This window comes from Vulpes vulpes, chromosome 8, assembly GCF_048418805.1.
Source record: "Vulpes vulpes isolate BD-2025 chromosome 8, VulVul3, whole genome shotgun sequence".
NCBI lineage: Eukaryota > Metazoa > Chordata > Mammalia > Carnivora > Canidae > Vulpes > Vulpes vulpes.
This window is the reverse complement of record NC_132787.1, coordinates 16,097,125-16,121,073: the sequence shown is the minus strand read 5'-3', so window position 1 is coordinate 16,121,073 and position 23,949 is coordinate 16,097,125. Positions and strand designations below refer to the sequence as shown.

At 39.2% G+C, this 23,949-nt stretch overlaps 1 protein-coding gene across 7 annotated transcripts in view; it reads left to right on the top strand.

Moving 5' to 3' along the window:
• FGD4 (FYVE, RhoGEF and PH domain containing 4) overlaps positions 1-11,489 on the top strand; it is a 215,442-nt gene extending 203,953 nt beyond the window's left edge. For 5 of the 7 annotated variants that reach the window (XM_072765607.1, XM_072765609.1, XM_026000098.2 and 2 more), the window contains 2 exons: positions 2,615-2,755; positions 3,503-5,430. In XM_072765607.1, coding sequence (XP_072621708.1) covers positions 2,615-2,755; positions 3,503-3,760 — 399 coding nt within the window. In that variant the 3' untranslated portion in view covers positions 3,761-5,430. Of the gene's footprint in view, positions 1-2,614; positions 2,756-3,502; positions 5,431-11,152 lie in introns of those variants that run through there. The other 2 variants (XM_026000097.2, XM_072765608.1) reach the window with 2 other exon arrangements.
• Positions 11,490-23,949: the final 12,460 nt, after the last annotated feature.

Sequence of the window (23,949 nt, the reverse complement as noted above, 5' to 3'; positions counted from 1 at the left end):
AGGGGTCCCCCAACTTATATTTTTTAAGAGGAAAGCTTTTTTGTCAGTTTTACCTTACTGGCTTCAAAAACTACTGTCTTAAAATTCATATTAAAGTATTACTTTGTTACCTGAAAAAATCTACCAACTTATTGCATTAGAAGCATCATTTAATAGCCAGTGACAATAATCTGGTAACTGCATTAAAATATCATTGATACATCTTGCAAATGAATTTGACCCATGTTTTTAGACTAAAGTCAGGACCTCCCAAGCCCAGGAACTATAATGCAGCTTGTATCTGAAATGAGTTTTACACTGAAAGATATTAACATAAAGAATAAATTATGTAATAAGGCCTTTATCTCAGAACGTTCAACATAGCCTGGAAAGTCTTTGAAGAATAGGCTCATGATCAGAATTCTATGTATCTAAAGTCAGAGACATACTTTGTTTATTAAGAATTTCCATGGTTTGGGATGCCTGGGTGGCTCAGGGTGTGATCCTGGAGTCCCTGGATCTAGTCCCACACTGGGCTCCCTGCATGGAGCCTGCTTCTCCCTCTGCCTGTGTCTCTGCCTCTCTCTCTGTGTCTCTCATGAATAGGTAAATAGAATCTTTTTTTTAAATAAATAAATAGATAGATAAATATTAAAGAATTTCCATGGTTTATTAAGAATCAATAAGCATTTATTGAGCATCTATGCAGTGTAAGCATACAAAGATCATTTCTGTTAACTGAAAAAGAATCAAAAACTTCAGCATCCATTTAAGGTTAAAGTATAGGCTGACAAGCTAAAAGTATAACTCTGAATTCTTCCAGGGTATATGTTGCTTTTGTAGGCAGACCAAAAAGGGGCTTTCTCTGGCAGGGAAGGTGGAAAGACATGCTTACATTTCACTGGCTCCCAGGAATACAGCCTCAAGACTTAACACAAGCAAGTGATGTAACTGGCATAATATAATGAGTCAAATAACTTGTTTTAAGGGAAGAGTTTCAGGCTATATCTATGAAATAAAAAACCCTACGTAGTTTTCTCAAAAAAAATCTATACTCGGGGGACAAATTACCAGGTTAACACACTTATATCATGAAGTCCATAAATAGAAAATGATACGTATATGAGTACATGTACATACATATGCATACATACTTGAAACTGGCTTTATGCCAACTAGTTTGTTATGTGCTCTAGACCAAGAGTCAAAAAGGTTTTCTGATAAAGGGTCAGAGAGAGGGCAGCTCTGGTGGCTCAGCGGTTTAGCGCCGCCTTCACCCAGGGATTGATCCTGGAGACCTGGGATCGAGTCCCACATCAGGCTCCCTGCATGAAGCCTGCTTCTCCCTCTGCCTGTGTCTCTGCCTCTCTCTCCATCTCTCTCTCTGTCTCTCTCTCTGTCTCTCTCTCTCTCTGATGAATAAATAAAATCTTTAAAAACAAAAAGAGTCAGAGAGAAACTATTTTAGTCTGTTCGGGCCAAGAGAAAAAACTGAGAATATTACTTTCTAACAAGAAAGAAAACATTTTCACAGTCTTTTGACAAAATTCAATAATAAGCTTAGTATAATTTTTTATAATATGGTAATAAGACTGGAATTCTTGGTGGATAGGGGAGATAACATTTTCTTTAATTGGAGTCCAAAGTTAGTGTTCCCTGTCATCAGGTCAATTTTAAATGTTCATCTATAAAAACTATTCTTAACTCATAGGCCATGCAAAAACAGGCTGGTGGGCCATAGTTTGCCAGACAGTGCTTCTTAAACTATCTGTGAGGAAGGGCCAGTTTTATTTCCAAACCACCACAGCTCAATACTTTTGTAAGATACATAATCATGTTGCTTGTGTGTCATCACAAAGCCAGATTGCTCTAAAAGTTTCTAAGTGCTTGCTCTTATTCTCTGTGCTTTATCTTGAATGGGTAGCAAAAAAGTCTGAACCAGCACAGTTTGGTGGATGGCATTAAGTAGCAGTACCCTGAGGATTTGAGCCATGGAGAACAGAAGCAGACCACTTGCTTCCCATAACGTATATAATGTCTATATTATAATGTGTATAATAAATCTATCATTTAGTTGAATGATTTTGTCCCCTTTTAGCCAATTTTATATATATAAACATAAATATGATACATACATACATGCATATATTAATATTGTATTGATATACATTGATGTATATGTACATCAATACATGTATCATATACATTTGCTACTGCACTGTTACCCAGTTGAAGCTGGTTCCTAAATGTATGATCTGGAGAAAGTTATTTCATCTCTGAATCTCATAGATAATGAAAGTGGTACCTTCCTAGTATTGGTATGAGGAGTAAATGAAATAATAACACAATAGTGGACTAAGAAAAGCACCTGCATAGCAAGCAGCCAGTAAATGTTTAACTGTATTTAAACTTGCAGTCTGGTAATAGTTAAAATTCACTCATATTTTCCTTTCCTCATGGAAGATCTAGATGAGTATTTATATAATAAATTGCAAATGGCCCCTTTGGGGGCATTCCCAAGAGACATTTTATATGAATATATTGTGCTTTATGAATGTTCCCTAGGGTGAATCACTTCTCTACCTGCTTCGTTTTGTATTCTTTCTCTCACGCCCTTTCCATTATATTTTTCTAGATTGAATCAGCAGAAGTATCTGGAAACAGCATAGTGTGCAGCTTTCTTCAATATATGGAGAAGTCAAAACCTTGGCAGAAAGCTTGGTGTGTGATCCCCAAACAAGACCCTCTTGTGCTGTACATGTACGGTGCCCCGCAGGTATCTAAACTGTATCTTTCTGAGGGGAAAGAGGGAGGCCAATAGACATGAACTCAGGGATACCTGAATGGCTCAGTGGTTGAGCATCTGCCTTTGGCTCTGGGTGTGATCCTGGGGTTCAGGGATCAAGTCCCACGTCGGGCTTCCTGCAGGGAGCCTGCTTCTCCCTCTGCCTGTGTCTTTGCCTCTCTCTCTGTGTCTCTCACGAATAAATAAATAAAATTTTTTTTTAATTTATTTTTTTTAAAATATTTTTTTTAAAAAAAGAAAAGAAAAAAGACACGAACTCAAAATCCTTCTATTATTCCTCTCCAGAACAAGAGAGCTCAGACAGTTGCATTGTCTTTCACTACAATTGAAAAATAATTAGTAAAACTAATAATAATAAAGTAATAATAATAATAATTAGTAACTAAAATTCAAGTTTATTTAAATTGATTTTTTAAACCGTTTTTTAATATTTTTAAGCCTTTATTTATTTGAGAGAGAGAGAAGAGCATGAGCAGGGGGAGAGGGAAAATCAGACTGCTCACTGAATTCATTCATTCGTTCAGCCGACATTTTCAGTGGCCTCGTATCCAGGCAGTACGCTCAGCACTGGATCACTGTCTCTGTCCAGAGAGCTCACGGTGTGAGACTGTGTGGAGCAGTGGTAGGGAACAAGGTTTAGTGGGAGCCAGGTCACAGGGGCCACGGGTAGCAAGCTCATACATCTCACACTCCTGTGTTCCATGTTTTTTTCCTTAGGACGTCCGAGCGCAGGCCACCATTCCACTCCTGGGCTATGTCGTGGACGATATGCCAAGGAGTGCAGACCTGCCACACAGTTTCAAACTGACCCAGTCCAAGTCTGTACACAGCTTTGCTGCAGATAGTGAGGAACTGAAACAGAAGTGGCTGAAAATCATCTTTTTAGCTGTCACAGGTGAGACACCAGACGGTCCCAACAAGCATCCTGCCACCTTGGATGATCATCCTGAACCTAAGAAAAAATCAGAATGCTGAACTCCAGGACCACCCACAATGTGGGGGGTCTCAAGATTTACAGCTTAAGACATTCCCAGCCCTCCTTATTCATCTCTTAGCACTTTATGTTGAAAAACATAGGCTCATAAATGCATCTTTTGGGGGACTATTTTCCTATGTTTCTGTACTCTTAAGTGAAACTGATGTGCAGAGCCATTCTACCGATAAAAGTTTGAAATAATGTGAAAATGGAGCATTTTTTAATGAGCTATTCCTTGCATATGTACTTTTGTCTTGAAGAAAACGGTATCAATGGATTCTATCACGATCAGGTTAGAATGGGCCACATCCATCTAAGGTCCTTCTATGTCTTCTCCTTCACAGGTAGGACTTGTAACAGTTTTAAAGATATACCTCCATGTTGCCAAAATAGATCCATGGTAAAATAAAAAAATAAAAAAATACAGGGACAGTTTAGGCTATTGTATTAACTTATTTAATTTAGTTTATAAAGCTCAAGCTGCATAAATAATATATGTTCTTTTAAAACAAAAAGGACAAATTGTTGGTGTTCAGACTTTCAACTTATTAGGAAAAGATACTTGTTTTTGTAGAAATATTCCTAAGAATAAAATATCTCAAGTATATAGGAAGTATGTATATATAGCATTAAATATGAATATAATTATATTATACATGCTTTTCTCTTCAGCTTTAGGTTCATATTTGTCTCTAATTTATTTTTTAAATATAAAGCATGTTTTATCTTGGAATTGAACATTGTTCTAAACTTCAGAAATGTTTTTGGTGATTTATGTTTAATTGATTGACATCTAAAGGTATTGATATTTTTATAATAAGAAAAAGCAGTAATTTATGTGGCATGGGATATATTAGTTCCAACAGTATTTTTAAAGTACTATTTTTTCGTTCTGTGCCTATTTAAAACAGTGCCTCTCTTTGAAGGTGCTAATAATACCTATTTAAATATATAATGAGGGTTTAATTAATGCTTCAGTCTTGATTATCCTGAGATAAAGTACATTTTGGCCACTGGGATGGTCGAAGTCACACAAGTTATTTTACCTTTCACAATCCTGCAGTTGTTGCAGCATTTAATATGAGCATGTGCAAAAACATTCACAGAAACCTAAACTGTACAAGATACCTGACATTATACAGAACTGGGATGTATGGAAACTACATTTATTGTAATGTTTTTCTTTTCCATAAGACTGTTAAGCATAGTTAAATGAGGACTATATCTAATTAACACTTAAGATAACTGTGTGGGCCTATTCCTTTGTCAGATGGGAAACGAAATTCACATGTGATAAACTGTTTGAGGGGCAGGTAAATAGCTATTAGAGGAACTTTATGCTCAACTCTTTACACCTCCTCAGTGAAGAAGAGGAGGGGAAACACATTAATGAAAAGCAATATCTTCATGGCAGGTTTGGGAGGTATGAGATGTTTAAAGAGAGTCTGAGCATTTTTTCCCCTGTCATCTGGGGAAAGTTTAATAGTCAAAATATGGTTTCTTGTCCCAGGGCTGCTCTTCATTATATGGTGGTTGTGATTAAAATCTCACATTAAGTTGACTATTTAACTTCATCTTTTTCTCAAATTAGATTTTTTCCTCCCATTTTACCCTGCTATACCCCAAACATTGTCACTTTTAAATGCCTAAGTTTGCTAGAAATCCACAAGAACAACCTCAGTATCTTGGCCTTTGAGAACTATACCTTAAATGTAGAATGGATTAACTCAGAATTTGAGACTGCCACACATTCATTCAGGCCTGTTATTTTAAGAAATATTTGAAGTCTCTCCTTTTTTTCCCCCCACTCCAAATGAGAAGGTAAACTAATTATGGCTGACACAATTAGATTGCCTTCCTCTGTAAAAGGAATGCCAGCCATGATCATTAATATTAAACCAAATATTTGGAGTCAGATAAAGGTGTAGCTTCTTAGGCCCTATCAAATCAGGGATAGACTGAAAGAAATGTTACATTACTTCTCTTTTCTGGTTGCCAGTGGTTTGAGGGGTGGTGTGTATGTATGTACAACATATATATTCAGGGTGGCTTTTGAGATGGTTACACTATAGCTATAGATGATGCATTAGTGTCTTAATCACAAGAAAAGAGGAGCAATAAAAATGTAGAATGACTTTTGTACATATGGATAGAGCAGTGGGCCAGTTTAGAAGATTTACGGGCCGGATTATTTTTTAAAACTCTTTGGAACAGTGAGAAGACTACACTTTCCTGATCATAAATTGTTCTCCAGAAATGGGAGTAACATGGATACACTCAAGTTTTGGCTCAATAAATAGCAATGTCATTTAATTTAGATTATCAAAAGAATACATAAAAATAATATTTTCATGCTTTTAACATGTTTAATTTAAAAAAAAATAGAAATACTAGTACTAGAAGAGGCTTTGTGGTTATCCAGTTACCAACTTCATGGTCCACCCCTTATTCTTTAGACAAGCACAAAGAGAAGCAATGAAGCAGCCTTACCTGTTTCTCTTAAAGAATCACTAATGCTTTTATTTGGAGAAAGGCAAGAGAATACTCTTAGGCATTTAGTAAAAATATCCAACTAAACCAAAAGACCTCAAAGTGTGATTGGTTTCAAGAGCCCTAGTATTTTGTGGTATCTGAGACACCTGAGCACTCAAGACAAATTGAACATTAAAAAAATTTTTTTTGATTACTTTCTTATTAAAACCAACATTCCATATAGATTTCATTTTTTATTTTCCCTAATTTGGTGCTTCCCAAGTCATCTTTAAAGTGCCCTTCCTCCAAACTTTAAAAAAAAAAAAATACTTCTTTGATAAAAACTGCTATTCATTACAAAACATTCCAATTTTTTAAGCTTAAATTTAGCTTTTATTGAAAGTCTACCATTTGGTATGTTAAGTATGAAATGTAGTGCAGACTTATCTCCAGGTTTTAAGTGGGACTCAATAATGAAAAATGCCACCAGCCACTTTTGTAATAATGGCATCAACAATGCCATCATGTATGCAAGCAATAAAAATTCTTCAGGGTATGTTTTTATACTGAAATTTTAATATGAATGCCCCTAGCCACAAGGATATAGAGAATTAACTTTTAGAAGTGATACTATAATTCAAATTGCTGAGTACAGGGAAGAGAAGAGGGGCATTATTCCTTGGATTCAAATAACTGTCAAAAGCATTTTTCCTTTTGCAAAGGGTATGGATGATGAGAGAATAAGCACATCTGCACTACTTTATCAAGCTGCATTTCATTTTCCATGAAGCTTAATACAACAAACAGGTTGGTGTACTTACCTTCACTGGATGACCTATCCCAATTAAAAAAAAAACAAAAAACTCCAACCTAAGAAATTACTAAACTTTTTACAAGAACTAATCATTTAAGTGTACCCCTGTCCCCATATATAGGTACACATTTGGATTTTTTAAAAGAGTACTTGTCGTAGTCATAGGTAGATAAACTACAAACTTCATAGTACTGCAGGGTTGGTAAAGATTCATTGATGCCTTTTAAAACCCTTATATCAAAAATACTTTTGCGAGTTCCCAATTCTGTTTTACTCTTTGTTGTCTACTTTGTGGAAACAGGGTGGGTTTTTTTTTTTTCCCCTTCAAATTTTAGATCCCATTTCTGATTATATTTAAAGCCTTAAGTTCTTATTCTGAGAATATTGTCTGTGCTAACTCAAATAATGATCTTTCTGGACTAGATATATCCAGATGAAAAGGCACCAACAGAAGCAAATAAACTTCTAAGGAACAAAGGTTTTATTTTTTTTTTTCAGGTATCCTTGCTATAATGCAGAAAAAATTAAAATTTCCTACATCATATGATGTTCTATGTTAGCGGGTCTAAGATTAAGCACATGGTATTTATAAGCTAAAATTAATTCAAAAGGCAAGAATGTCTTAATGTCTTCGTTCTTCAATTTTGTATTCTTCAAGAATGTATTAATATAAAAACTGTGGCTAACCAGTTCTTATTCTATAGAACTGTATTGACACCTGTAGTGGATCGTGTTACTTCTTCATTCTCATCCAATTTTAGTAGAATCAAATTGCTTTTTATTTTCATATTACTATCTACTATAGATTCTTCAGATTTAGAAAATATGAGTATGATATATAAAGACCACTAGACTTTTAAAACCCTTTCTGTGAATTTATGCATATATGTAGATATGTAAAAACATTGTTGATTTCCAATTCTGTTTTTCCATAGGAATGAAATTTTTATAGACACTGTTCTTTTTAACTTAAATATTTTAACATAAATTATTTACATGGATTTTTAGTACAATTCATTCTTATGTGTGCCCCGTAATCATGTTTTCGTGAGAAGATTACTTTCTTACTGATACAGTAAAGAGGAATAAAAAAAATTAGGAACTGAAATAAACAAGGGTAAACAGAAGGAGTCTGCTTGATCTTGAGATCAGAACAGTATATGTTAAGACAAGAGAAAAAAACTTAAACTGAAGAAGGAATATGAACTATAAAATAGAAATCTTTGTAATTGTAAACTGATGGGAAAAGCACCCAGGCCTTTCTCCATTAGTTACTTTTTCCATTAGGCTTAAAATCTTTCATTCTAATGGGCCATTTTCTGCACTGTTTACTGAGGTAAAAAATTCCTCTAAAGTCAATCATTGTTTTCCACTTTTTGGACTGTGCATTTGGCAGAATGCAGTACCTTTTCTGTGTTTTGAGATGAACTAGCACATGGCTTCTACAAGATAGTTTTTAACTCGTTGGGGTCACTAAGAATTACATGATGGTATACTTCTTCCTAAAATTTGTTATGGTAGATTTAGTGAGAAATTAAATCAAGAAATCTCATTGTAGCATATTTTAATAAGTGAATACCAAATACATAAAGTGAGATATATATATATTAATATATATGTATATCAGTTTGGAAAGAAATAGTCTGTGGGGACCATTACGGTAACAGAATTGCATTATATATTACACATTACGTGGATGTTGGAATGTATCACCTGGGGGTCTCCATTCATTAGCAATCATGTCTGTATATAAAACTTTTGTTGTCTTTTTTTTTTTTAACCAAACTAGCATTTTATTTTGTGAGTGACAATTGACTGATATTTTTGAATAAGTGTTATCTGGGTTTTGGAATTGTTCACTGATCAGTTTGAGAAGGTATGTTACCAGAATTTTAGAGTTAACTCCAATGTGAAAAAGTGTACACAAAAAGTAATTCTTTTCTAGCTATAAGAATGTAAAATACTTGCATATAGTGTATATATTGTGTAACATATGTATATTTGGTCATAAAGGCATAGAATTGGAAACATTGTAAAATTAAGCACTTTAATTCCTATTAAATATTAAGCATTTGTATCTTGTAAATAAATACATCCTTAAATGAATTCTAAAGACTGAAATGTTATTTCAGCTAGGATTGTAGATGTTCGCATGATTTTGGTTGTCTCAGAGAGAAGTTACTCCAGTAGAGTGCCAATGCTCCTTCCCACCTCCAGTCCCCACCGAAACCTGTGGAACCTCTTGAACCTCTTTCAAGAATAAAGCAATGACAGACACCAGGGTTCCCCAGGAGTAGAATCTCCCTTTGTTAACTCCAGGGCTAGATCTGCAGGAACCGTGAAAACAGTGCTGCTCTATTCTCCAAGAAATGACTGCTTTGCTATGCTATGGTGTTTGCCTCCATTGTTCAGTCTTATGCAGTGAAACAGATATGGAAATGGAAGGCAAAGGAACCGTATTTGAGTCTTAATTCTCCTAATATCTATTAATGTGACCTTAGACAATTTACCTGAGTCCCAATAATAAACTCTTATGGTCATTCCAAGAAATATGAAAAATGCACTTGGTGACTATAAAACACTATATAGGTAAATAGTATTTTATGGAATATGTCACTGGGTTTCATACAGTTACCTTCTTGGCTTTTGATTTAAAATATAAAAGATAGCCCAAAAAGGAATGTGTGAATAGTATGATTTCAGAGAGAAATATTTCCACAGCTAATCCTTTTAAGAAGGTAATAGCCTCCTTCAAGCCTTAATGAATTAATTTGTTAATTGGTTCTTTAAAACAATTAGCATCAGCTGAAGAATTCCTTAAAAATAAAGGTTGTCCTTGGCTCGTCAACATGACATGTTTGAGTCCACCTCATGTACCAGAGTAGAAATATGGTAGAGAGAGCCAGTGTGGCAGAACTCAGAGCTGCTCAAACTAATGTATATAGGAATCATGCAGGGATTATGTTAAAATACAGCTTCTGATTTAGCCCGTCTGTGATGATACGGGGTCTCGGGTAATGTTGATATTCCAAACCATTCTTTGAAGTAGCAGCTTATACTGAGAACTGTAGACAACTGGCTAGAAGTCCCTGACTCTGCCACTTTTTGTGACTTTAGACACAAAATTATTACATTATTATTAACTATATTCCCTATGCTGTACTTTTTAAAGATTTTATTTATGTATTTGACAGAAAGCAAGCACAAGCTAGGGGAGCAGCAGAGAGAGAGAGAAGCAGACTCTCTGCTGAACAGGGAGCCCAATGTGGGGCTCAATCCCAAGCAGACTCTTCACTAAGCACAGAGCCCAATGTGGGGCTCCATCTCATGACCCTGAGATCAGGACCTGAGCTGAAATCAAGACTTGGACACTTAACCAACTGAGCCACCGAGGCACCCCAAGGTTTATTTTTTATGGCAAAATACATTTTATTATATTTATATATGCCACATCTTTATTGATAGACACTTAGGCTCTTCCATATCTTGGCTATTGTAAATACTGCAATAAACAACATACATCTTTTAAAATTACTGTTTTATTTTTCTTTGGGTAAATACCCAGAAATAGAATTAATGGGTGGTATGATTTTTAATTTTTTTTTAAGATTTTATTTATTTATTCATGACAGAGAGAGAGGCAGAGACACAGGCAGAGGGAGAAGCAGGCTCCATGTAGGGAGCCCAACGTGAAACTCGATCCTGGTTCTCCAGGATCATGCCCTGGGCTGAAGGCAGCACTAAACCGCTGAGCCACCCGGGGCTGCCCCTCACCAGTGTTTTATAGTTTTCAGAGTACAGGTCTTTTACAACCTTGGTTAGGTTTATTCCTAAGTATCTTACAGGTTTTGGTGCAATTGTAAATGGGATTAATTCCTTGATTTCTTTTTCTACTGCTTCATTATTGTTGTATAGAAGTATTACAGATTTCTGTACATTGGTTTTGTATTCTGCAGCTTTACTGAATTTGTGTATTCTAGCAATGTTTTGGTGTGGAGTCTTTTCTACATAGAGTATCATGTCATTTGAATAGTGAAAGTTTGATTTCTTCCTTGCTGATCTGAATGTCTTTTCTTTCTTTTTGTTGTCTGATTGCTGAGGATAGGACTTCCAGTACTATGTTAAATAAGAGTGGTGAAAGTGGGCATCCCTGTCTTGGCCTGGAACAAGACTAGAGGAAAGACTCTGTTTTCCACCATTGAGGATATTAGCTGTGGGTCTTTTGATACGTGGCCTTTATGATGTTGAGGTATGTTCCATCTGTCCCTACTTTGTTGAGAGTTTTTATCATGAATGGATGTTGTACTTTGTCAAATGCTTTTTCTACATCTATTGAAAGGATCATATGGTTCTAATCCTTTTTCTTATTAATGTCCTGTATCACAATGATTTGTGAATATTGAACCACACTTGCAGTCCTGGAATAAATCCCACTTGATTGGTGAGTGGTGAGTGATTCTTTTACTGTACTATTGAGTTCAATTTGCTAGTATTTTGTTGAGAATTTTTGCACCCATGTGCATTAAGGATATTGGCCTGTAGTTATCTTTTTTTTAGTGGAATCTTTATCTGGTTTTGGAATCAGGGGAATGCTGGCCCCATAGAATGAGTTTGGAAGTTTTCCTTCCATTTCTATTTTTGGAACAGTTTGAGAAGAGCTATTAACTCTTCTCTAAATGTTTGGTAGGATTCCTCTAGGAAGCCATCTGGCCCTGGACTTTTGTTGGTTGGGAGATATTTGATTACTGATTCCGTTTCTTTGCTGGTTATTAATTTGTTCAAATTTTCTATTTCTTCCTGTTTCAGTTTTGGTAGTTCATACATTTGTAGAAACGTATCCATTTCTTTCTCAGTTGTCCAGTTTGTTGGCATATAGTTTTTCATAATATTCTCTCATAATTGGGATCCCTGGGTGGCGCAGCGGTTTGGCACCTGCCTTTGGCCCAGGGCGCAATCCTGGAGACCCGGGATCGAATCCCACATCGGGCTCCCGGTGCATGGAGCCTGCTTCTCCCTCTGCCTATGTCTCTACCTCTCTCTCTGTGACTATCATAAATAAATAAAAAATTTTAAAAAAATTCTCTCAATTGTATTTCTGTGGTGTTATTTCTTCTCTTTTTTATTTTTTAAAGATTTTATCTATTTATTAGAGAGTGAACAAGAGAGAAAGCATGAGTGGGGAAAGGGGCAGAGGGAGAGGAAGAAGCAGACTCCCCACTTACCAGGGAGCTTGATGTGGAACTTGATGCCAGGACCCTGGGATCGTGACCTGAGCCAAAGGCAGATGCTTAACTGACTGAACCACCGAGGTGCACCCTATTTCTTCTCCCTTTTATTTTTGATTGCATTTGTTTGGGACCCTTATCTTTTCCTGTTTTGTTTTTTTTTTTTAAGATTTTATTTATTCGGGATCCCTGGGTGGCACAGCGGTTCGGCGCCTGCCTTTGGCCCAGGGCGCGATCCTGGAGACCCAGGATCGAATCCCACATCGGGCTCCCGGTGCATGGAGCCTGCTTCTCCCTCTGCCTATGTCTCTGCCTCTCTCTCTCTCTCTGTGACTATCATAAATAAATAATAAAATAAAATAAAATAATAAAATAAAATAAAATAAAATAAAATAAAATAAAATAAAATAAAATAAAATAAAAAAAGATTTTATTTATTCATAGAGACACAGAGAGAGAGAGAGGCAGAGACACAGGCAGAGGGAGAAGCAGGCGCCATGCAGAGAGCCTGACGTGGGACTCGATCCAGGGTCTCCAGGATCACGCCCTGGGCTGCAGGCAGCACTAAACCGCTGCACCACTGGGGCTGCCCCCCTTATCTTTTCCTTTTGATAAGTCTGGCTAGAGATTTATTGATTTTATTAATTTTTTCAAAGAACCAGCTCCTGGTTTCATTGATCTGTTGTACTGGGGTTTTTTTGTTGGTTTTTTTTTTTTTTTAAGTTTCTGTATCATTTATTTCTGCTCTGATCTTTATTATTCCCTTCATTCTGGCTTCAGGTTTCATTTGTTGTTCTTTCTCTAGTTCCTTTAGGTATAACACTAGGTGGTTTATTTGAAATTTTTCTTGTTTCTTGAGGTAGGCCTGTTTTGCTATACATTTCTTTCCCTTTGCTGTATCCCAAAGGTTTTGGACTATTGTGTTTTCATTTGTTTCCATGTATGTTTTTAATTTCTTCTTTGATTTCTTGGCTGATCCATTTATTGTTGTGTTTTTTTTTTTAAGATTTTATTTATTTATTCATTCACGAGGGACAGAGAGGGGGGTGGGGCAGAGACAGAAGCAGGTTCCACACAGGGAGTCTGATGTGGGACTCGATCCTGGGACTCCAGGATCATGCCCTGGGCCAAAGGCGGCGCTAAACCGCTGAGCCATCCAGGGATCCCCATTTATTGTTGTTTAGCCTCCGTGTATTTGTAGTCTTCACAAATTTTTTCTTGTGGTTGACCTCTAGTTTCATAGTGTATGGTCAGAAAAGGTGCATGGTATGATTTCAGTCTTTTTGTATTTGTTGAGGCTTGTTTCATGACCTAATATGTGATCTATTCTGGAGAATGTCTTATGTCTACTTGAATGTAAATTTTGCTGTTTTAGGATGGAATGTTCTGAATATATTTGTTAAGTGCATTTGGTCCAGTGTATCCTTCAAAGCCATTGTTTCCTTGTTATCCTGCTTAGATGATCTGTCCATTTGTGTGACAAATGTTTCTTCATCCCTTCACTTTCAATCTGCAGGTGTCTTTAGGTCTAAAACGAATCTCTTGTGGTGCCTGGGTGGCTCAGTCAGTTAAGCGTCTGCCTTCAGCTCAGGTCATGATCCCAGAGTCCCAGGATGGAGCCCACATCAGGCTCCCTGCTCAGCAGGGTGTCTGCTTCTCCCTTTTACCCTCCCCCCTCTCATGCTGTCTCTCTCTCTCTCTCTCTCTCTCTCTCTCTCTCTCTCTCTCTCTCTCAAGTAAATTAATAAATTCTTTAAATAAAATAGTCTCTCATAGGCAGCATATAGATGGGTCTTGTTTTTCTTTTTTCTTTTTTTTTTTTTTTATCCATTCTGACATCCTATCTCTTTTGTTTGGTGCATTTAGTCTACCTTCATTCAAAGGAATTTTTTTAAAGATTTTTAAGTAATCCTCACACCAAACATGGGGCTCAAACCTACAACCCCCAAATCAAGAGTTGCATATCCACCTACTGAGCCAGCCAGGTGCCCCTCAAAGTAATTGTTGATAGATATGTATTTATCACCATTTTATTACTTGTTTGTTGTTTCCAAAGATTTTCTCTGATCCTTTGTCACTTTTAGTTTCTCTTTTGCACTTAAAGAGTCCGCTCTTTTCTTTCAGGGCTGGTTTAGCAGTCACAAACTCCTTTAGTTTTGTTGTTGTTGTTGTTGTTGTTGTTGTTTTTAAGTAGACTCCATGCCCAGTGTGAAGCCCAATGTGGTGCTTAAACTCATGACCCTGAGATCAAGACCTGAGCTGAGATTAAAAGTTAGACGCTTAACCAACTGAGCCACCCAGGTGCCCCAATTCCTTTAGATTTTGTCTGAGAAACTTCTTATCTCTGCTTCTATTCTGAATGAAAGCGTTGCTGGATAGAGCATTCCTGGCTGCAGCTTTTTCCTGCTCAGCACTTTGACTGTATCATGCCAGTCCCTTCTGGCTTCCAAGTTTCTGTTGAAAAATCTCCATTTAGCCTTATGGGTCTTCCCTTGTAAGTTAAGGATTTCTTTTGTCTTGCTGCTTGTAAGATTTTTTTCTTTATCACTGAATTTTGCAATATTAATTACAGTATGTCTTAGTTTGGCCTGCTTTTGTTGGTATTAATGGGAGTTTTCTGTGCCTCATGCATCTGTCTTTCTGTTTCCTTCCCCATTTAAGGGAAGTTTTCTGCTATTTCTTGAAATAAATTTTCTGCCCCCTTTCTCATTCTTCTTCTTCTTCTGGGACTTTTATAATACAAATGTTTTATGTTTGATGGAGTCACTGATTTCCTTAAGTCTATTCTTGTGTCCCCTAATTCTTCTTTCTTTCTTTTTTTTAATATTTTATTTTATTTTTTTTAAGATTTCATTTATTTATTCATGAGAGACACAGAGAGGAGAGAGGCAAAGACACAGGCAGAGGGAGAAGCAGGCTCCCCGTGCAGGAAGCCCAACGTGGGACTCTATCTTGGGTCCCCAGGATCACGCCCTGGGCTGAAGGTGGCATTAAACCACAAGCCACCTAGGCTGCCCATAATTCTTCTTTCTCTTTGTTATTCAGCTTCATTATTTCCCACCATTTTGTCTTCCATATGACTTATTCAGTCCTCTGCTTCTTCCAGCATTGTCTATTTTCTCTCTTTTTTTAAAGATTTTATTTATTCATGAGAGACCCACAGAGAGAGGCAGAGACATAGGCAGAGGGAGAGGAAAGCTCCCTGTAGGAAGCCTGATGTGGCACTCAATCCCAGGATCCTGGGATCACAACCTGAGCCAAAGGCAGATGCTAAACCACTGAGCCACCCAGGTGCCCATCAAGCCTATTTTCTAATCTTATTTACTGCATTCCTCACTTCTGACTCTTTATCTTTGTGGTGAGGATCTCTTCTGATATCTTCCACTCTTTTCTCAAGCCCAGTGAGTATCTTTATTGTTGCTTCAAATTCTCCATCAGGCATATTACTTCTATCTGTTTCACTTAGATCTCTGGCCATAGCCTTATCTTGTTCTTTCATTTGGGAAAAATTCCTCCATCTTTGCATTTTGTCTAAGTCTCTACCTTCTTCTTGTGTTAGAAAAGCCAGTTTAGTCTCCTTCTCCTGGAAATAATGGCCTTATGAAGAAGAGGTCATGTAGTGCCCAGGGCCTGTGCTTCAGGGAGTGTCTCTGGTGTGTGCTGCATGCCCTGTGCTTTTTGTGTTGCAGCTGCTCTATCCTTAAGGATCATGATCTGCGGAGGCTCGTCTTGCCTGCTGTGGCCAGTTTTTGGTTCCTGGCCTGCATATGGCAACTTTTAACTAGGTGTGCTCTGGTCTGGCCAGATGTGGTGTGGGCATGGGGCTATTCTGGTCTCCTGGGGGAGGGGCACTCCATTCCGGGACTGAGGGCAGTTCTTCCAGAACACAAGGGGGTGGGGCTTGTTGGAAGTTAGGCAGCCAGTGTGGGTGCTGAGCTGCTTCCCTTGGGTGGCTCTGTGTTTATGCCGAGGGGCGGAGGAGGGAAATGGCACCAGCCAGCTCCTTTGTTCCAAGGGGTGTCTCCATGAATGCTGCCTCTCAGGGAAGTGCCCTGAGAAGAATGAGTAATCGTCCCCCACTCCCCCATGGGTCCCAGGCATTTTTCAGATACTGTTTCCATGCTGACTGCCTCTGGGTTTTTTGCCTGCCTTCTCTCCAGAAGCAGAGCACTGCCCTCCTAGCCAAGCCTGCTGACCTTTAAAACTCCAGGCTTTAGGGGCACCTGGGTGGCTCCGTGGTTGGGCACCTGCCTTTGGCCCAGGACATGATCCTGGAGTCCTGGGATCGAGTCCCACATCCGGCTCCCTGCATGGAGCCTGCTTCTCCCTCTGCCTGTGTCTCTGCCTCTCTGTGTCTCTCGTGAATAAATAAATAAAATCTTTAAAAATAAAATAAAATAAAACTCCAGGCTTTAGGGGAACCTCAGTCAGTTAAGCATCCAACTCTTGATCTTAGTTCAGGTCTTGATCTCAGGGTGGTTAGTTGAAGCCCTGTGTTGGGCTTCTCATTGGGCGTAGAGCTTACCTAAGAATTAATTAATTTTTAGAAAAACCCCTCCAGGCATTAAAGATATGGTAGGAGGAGGAGCCTGCCAAGCTGGGGCTGAGGCAAGCTTGCCTCAGAGCAGAGGTGGCGCTTGGTATGAGCAGGGTAGGCAGCTGGTGTTGGTGCTGCGCTGCTTCCCGCAGGTTGCTCTATTGATGCTGAGGGGTGGGGGAAGGAAATGGTGCTGGCCAGTGGTGTCTCCATGAATGCTGCTTCTCAGGGATGTGCTCCAAAAAGAATGAATAATCTCACTATGGTGTGCCCCAAGTGTCTTTTAGGCCGCTATTTCCATGCTGTCTGCCTCTGTGTTGTTTGCCTGCCTTTTCTTCAGAAGCAAGGCAGTGCCCTCAGGTCTCTATCTCGACTACACCTACTGACCCTTATTTTTTTTTTTTGATTTTCTAAATTCAAATTCAATTAATTAACATAATGTATTGTAAATTTCAGAGGTAGAGTTCAGTGATTCATCAGTCTCATATAACACCCAGTGCTCATTATATCCCGTGCCCTCCTTAATGTCCATCACCCAGTTACCCCGACCTCCCCATCCCTCTCCCCTCCAACGACCCTCAGTTTCTTTCCTGGGATTATGGTTTGTCTCCCTCTCTGATTTCATCTTGTTTTATTTTTCCCTCCCTTTCCCTGTGTTCCTGCTTTATTTCTTAAATTTCACATAAGAGTGAAATCGTAGAATAATTATCTTTCTCTAATTGACTTATTTCATTTAATAGAACAGACATTTCTCCAAAGAAGACATACACATGGCCAACAGACACATGAAAAAAATGTTCAACATCACTATCAGGGAAATACGAATCAAAGCCACAATGAGATACCACCTCACACCAGTGAGAATGGGGAAAATTAACAAGACAGGAAACAACAAGTGTTGGAGAGGATGTGGAGAAAGGGGACCCTCTTACGACTGGTGGGAATGCAAGCTGGTGCAGCTGCTCTGTAAAACAGTATGGAGATTCCTCAGAAAGTTGAAAATAGAGCTACCCTATGACCTGGCAATTGCACTACTAGGCATTTACCCCAAAGATACAGATGTAGTGAAACGATGGGGCACCTGCACCCCGATGTTCACAGTAGCTATGTCTACAATAGCCAAAGTATGGAAAGAGCCCAGATGTCCATTGACAGATGAATGGATAAAGAAGAAGTGGTATGGAATACTATTCAGCCATCAAAAAAATGAAATCTTGCCATTTGCAATGACATGTATGGAACCTGCTGGCCTTTAGAACTCCAGGCTTTAAGCCCCACTGGTTGTAAGAATTCTTGAAATTCAGTACCTCTCATTTTCCAAACCATTGGTTTTCGGGAAATTGTCTCCTTGTTCATTCCCCTGTGCATCTTTCTCTCTCTCTTTTTCTCTGTCTCTGTCTCTCTCTCTCCCTTGCACAACTGATGCTTCCTCCCCTCTGCAGTACACAAGATCTGTTTCTCCCCCAAGCCACATCTCTTTAATTCCGACCTTTGATGTGGCCTCTTCTCTCCCTTTAGTTGTGGAGTTTGTTCTGTCAGTCTTCAGGTCAATTTCTGGGATATTTAGAATGATTTGAGAGTTACCTGGTTGTGTTTGTGGAATAAGGCAAACCTAGAGTTCTCCTCCTCAGCTGCCATGTTCTTCTCTCCAGTTGTAAGGTTTTTTTTTTTTTAAGTTGAAAGGCCTTGTTTCCTTTTGGCACCTTGAGTATATCATGCCACTTTCTTCTGTCTTGCAAAGTTTCTGCTGAAACATTAGCTGATGGCCTTCCTTATGGAGTCTCCCTAGTACATAATGATGTGCCTTTCTCTTGATGCTTTAAAGATTCTGTCTTTATTTTTTGTCATTTTAATTTTTATGTGTCTAGGTGTGAATCCCCTTGAATTCATTTTCTCTGGGGCTCTCTGTGCTTCCTGGACCTGAATGCCTGTTTCTTTCCCCTAGTTAGGGAAGTCTTTAGCTATTATTTTTTCCCATAGGTTTTCTCCCCCTTACTCTCTCCTCCTTCTGGGATTTATATAATGCAAATGTTAGTCCATTTGATGTTGACACAGTGTTCCCTTAACTTATCCTTGTTTTTTTAATTATCTTTTTTTTTTCCTGCTCTTTGGCATGTCTACTTCCCACTAGCTGCCCTCCAGATCACTGAACTAGTCGGCATCCAATGATCTGCTGCTGATTCCCTCTAGTGTATTTTTTTCATTTCAGTTATTCTTCAGCTCTGACTGGTTGTTTTAAATATTTTCTTTCTCTTTGGTGACGTTCTCACTGAGTCCTCCACCCTTCTCCACCCTTCTCTCAATTCCAGCATTTTTATTACCATTGCTTTGAACTCTTTATGAACTAGGTTGCTCATCTCCATTTTTATTTAGCTCTTTTCTGAGGTTTTTAGAACTTATTCTTCTGTTTCCTTTTGTCTTGACTTTCTATGTTTGTTTCTATGTCTTAGGTAGGTCAGTGACATTTCCTGGTCTTGAAGGTAGTGGGCATTTGTAGAAAGTGTCCTGTTGTCCCATTAGCACAATCTCTCCTGGTCACTAGAACCAGATGCTCCAGGGTATCTCCTGTGCCCTCCTATTATGTCTGAGTCACAACTGCTGGAGGCATACTGGTGAGCAGAGCTGCCCTTCAGCCTACTTGTCAGCAATGACTGCCCAGGACTACAGGGCTTGTGGTGGGCAGGGCTTGTCCCCATGGTGGCTGGCTGAGAGGCGTGGCTAGTGGATGGAACTAGCTACCCCATCCCTAGTACTCTGGAGAGGTATTGGGCCCCACTGGGTATGACAGGGCAGTAGTCACTCTGGAAAGCATGTCAGTCCTGACAGGCTGCCTGCCAGGTCTGGTGGAGCAGGAGCCCCTTTGGAAGGCTGCCTCCTGGGGTAAATGGGTAGATTAGGGGGGCAGGTCTGCAGGGGAATACTGGAGTGCTAGCAAGATAAATGGACAGAGTCTGAACTTGGACCTACACTTGTCCGTTTAACTAGGCTGAAGGAGGACAAGAAAAATGGTGCCCACCAGCACTTGCATTCCCAGAGAAAGCTCCTCCAGTTCTCTGTCCCTCCAGCACACATCCTAAAATTGGTCAATAAATCTTCACATATAGGCACTTTTCAAACTCTGGGTCTCAGACTAGGTGGCATAGCACACTGGCTCTTTAAGAGCAGGGACTCTGTTTCCTATTACCCTCCTGCTTTCCCAGTTAAGCTCTCCTGATTTTCAAAGCCAGGTGTTATGGAGGCTTGTCTTCCTGGTATAGGTATAGGGCTGAGGATGCCCGGTGTGGGGCTTGATCCCCTTGTTCCTGAGTGCTTGTAACATAACTAACCCCTTCTTGTGGACAGCCAGACTGGGGCTTGGTTTCCTACCATGTGCCTGCCCTTTCTACTCTTCTTTTAGAAAAATTATTTTTTTAAATAGTGTGTGCACCAGCTGGGGAGAGGGGGGAGGTGAGGGGCAGAGGGAGGGGAGTAGAATCCTTAAGCAGACTCCCTGCTGAGTTTGGAGGCCCACTTGGGGCCCAGTCCCAGGACTCCAAGATCATGACCTGAGCCAAAACCAAGAGTCAGATACTCAACCAACTGAGCCACCCAGGTACCCCCCATTCTTTCTGGTGCAGATTTCTCTACGATTTCAGCAGTGAGAGAGCTGCTTTGGAAGTCTTCAGATTTTTTTCAGAGTGAGTTGCAGTGCATATAATAGTTCCCTCAGAGTATCCATGGGAAGACGTGAACTCAGGATCCTTATGCACTGCCATATTCCCTCCAGTCTATCTAATTGCTAATCTTAATAGAGATTGTTTGGTTAATTCCTTTTTTTTTTTTTAAGATTTTATTTATTTATTCATGCGAGACACACAGAGAGAGAGAGAGAGAGGCAGAGACACAAGCAGGCTCCGTGCAGAGAGCCCAACGTGAGACTTGATCCTGGGTCTCCAGGATCATGTCCTGGGCTGAAGGTGGTGCTAAATCAGTGAGCCACCCAGGATCCCCTTGTTTGGTTAATTCAAAAGTTTGCAGCCTGTCTACACATTAGAATCCCCTGGGAAATAAACAGTGATGACCTGGCCATTCCCTCAGAAATCCAGTTTGCCTGGATTGGGCTCTGGGTATTAGTTTTTAAAATTCCCCAGGTGATCTTGATGGAAAACTCATTTGAGAAACACTGAATATCTATTCAGTGCTTGGTCCTTTGAGTGTTCTATATATACATCATCTCACATAAGCCTCACAATGGCACACACAGATTTTCAGGTAAGAAATAGGTTTAGTGAGATACCTGGTTAACATCAGACGCTTGATTTTGGCTCAGGTCATGATCTCATGGGTTGTGGGATCCAGCCCACTAGGCTCCACACTCAGTGGGATACTTAAAGATTCTCTTCCTTTCCCTCTGCCTCTCCGATTGCTCACATTCTCTCTCTCTCTCCCAAATAAATACATCTTTTAAAAAGAAGAAGAAAAAACATGTTTAGAGAGGCTAAGTAATTTGTTACTAAGCTCTCGATGTCCTCCTCTCTTCCCCCTTCACCCAGTTTAAATACCATGTTCAATCACTATAATCACTCCTTGGCATTCATTCAGCTTCCTTGCTCCTTTCTAGCTTTGTCTTACTTGCTTGGCAAAACTAAAACTTGATTTGGAATGCCTGGGTGGCTCAGTCAGTTAAGTGTCTGACTTTGGCTCAGGTCATGATCCCAGGATTGTAGGCTCTCTGAGGAATTCATTATCAGTCCTAGTGTTTGCAGCTGCTCAGCAGGGAGTCTGCTTTTCCCTCTCCCTTCACCCCTCCCCCTGCTTGTGCATGTACTCTCTTGCTCTCTAGTTCTCTCTCTCTCAAATAAATAAAATCTTTAAAAAGAAAATCCAAAAAACTAAAAACTGATTTATTCACCTCTGTCTTCTCCATGCCAATGCCTTTGCAATTGTCCAAAACAACTACATGGATTGGTCTCACTTTTAATTTATTATTAGATCAATATTTCACATCTCCGTTTTCTTCAAATCTCCATCACCTTCTCCCTCATCCTGGGTCCCCATTGATGACCTTCTTTCCTACTTTACTGAGAAAACTAATCACAGGGGACTTCCACAATCTCTCACAACCTCATTGAGGCATCTATCAAATTTGGGCATCCTCCATTTTCTCTTCCTTTTGGAGCGGTACTTGAAAGAGTTTTCTATATTTACCATCTCCAATTCCTCTTTTCCCATTCTTTCCTGAATGTATTTCAGTTGGGCTTTTGCTCCTGTCCACCATTTAAATAAAATTGCTCTTGGGGCACCTGGGTGGCTCAGTGGTTGAGCTTCTGCCTTTGGCTCAGGTCTTAATCCCAGGGTCCTAGGTCCCTGCAGGGAGCCTGCTTCTCCCTCTGCCTCTGCTTGGGGAAAAAAGAACTGCAAGAAATACATACATACATACATACATACATACATACATACATACATACATACTGCTCTTCTCAACATGACCAAATGATTTCCATGATGCTAAATCCAATGGTCAACTCTCAGTTTTTAACTTATTAGTATAGTAGCATTTGACAAACTAATTATACTCCCCTCCTTAATCCACCTTCTTCACTTGGTTTTCAGGGCCCCCAACCCTTGGTTTTCTTAGTCCTCTAAAAACTCTTTCTTGATCTCCTTTCTACATTTCTTCTAGACTTCTTAGGGGTACCCAGGGCTGGGTTCTCTTCTTTATCCACACTCATTCCAGTGGTGATCACATACAAATTTCTAGCTGCCAACTCCTAATTTTATATATTCAGCTCTTACTATTCTTCTGCATGCCAGAAACATTTATCTAACCACCAAAGTCATCTCCACTTGGATATCTAGTAGACATCTCAAATGTCTAACCCTCAGATTTAACTCTCAAATTTAAACTGAATTCCTGATGTTTCCCCATTAAACTTGTTCCGTCCATAATCTTTTTCCTTTCTTTCTCAGGCTACACATCCAATACGTCAGGAAATTCTATTAGTTCACCCAAATATACAATCAGATTCTTTCTCACCAATTTCACTGCTACCATTCTGGCCTGAACCACCGTCATCTTTTGCCTACATTATTGCAATAGTTTTCTACTTAGTCTCAAAGCTTCCATTCCACCCCAGCCATTGTCAAATATTCAGCCAGGGCAGTCAGTTAAAGCACAAGTCAGATTGGGTTACTTTTCCACCCAAATCCCTTCAGGAACTCCCCATTTCAGTCAGAATAAAAGTCTAGGGCTTTGAATGGCCTCCTAAACACTCTGTGTCTCACCACCACTAGCAGCCTGTACCATACATCTTGCTTTTTGTTAAAGAAGCCAAGTACACTTCAGCCTTATAGTACATACACTGGCTGTACCCTCTTCCTGCAATGCTCCTTCCCCAGATACCTGCATGAGTAACACCCTCACCAATTTCAAGTCTTTGTTCAAATCTCACCATCTCAATCTCTCTTGACCATGTTATTTTAGATTACAACTGCCTTCACTACTAATGTAACTCCCATTTCTCCTTAATCTGATCTATTTTTCCCATAACACTTAGTATCTTGTAGCAAAATAATTAGCCATTTTTACATTTATTTTTAATGTCTGTTTCTACCTATTAGAAAATAAGTTCCAAATAAACTCCATTTGTCATTTTGATAACTGATGTCCCAAATCTACAATACAGTGCCTGGCACATTTTAAGAACTCCATTAATATTTATTCAGTGCACAAGCTAGGTTATGTAAAAGGGGAAAAAAATGAACAGAATCTTTCTTCAAAAATATCAAATTGTTGTGGAATAGAGGCTGAGAGGAAAGGAAATCAACAGTGTATATAGCTAAACTGTTTTAATAACAAAACCAGATTTCTGATTAAATGTTTAAAACGTAGTCAAGGACTTCAAAATACGGTGGCGACAATCTTAATTTTTTCATAATGGATATTTGCTTTCAAAGATCAGTCTAAACCCACTATCACCATCATCACCACAGCACCTGGACTCAGGAAATTAGAGGCAGCTGGTCACTGTTCTAAAAGGAGCCAGAGGCTCTGAAAGACACATGTCCTGAGGAAGTGGGGCTGGCAGAGTGGACCTGGTCCAGGGTTTGGATAATGAGGGCCTAGTCTGCAGTCACTTCATAGAGGAAGTGATTCATGGA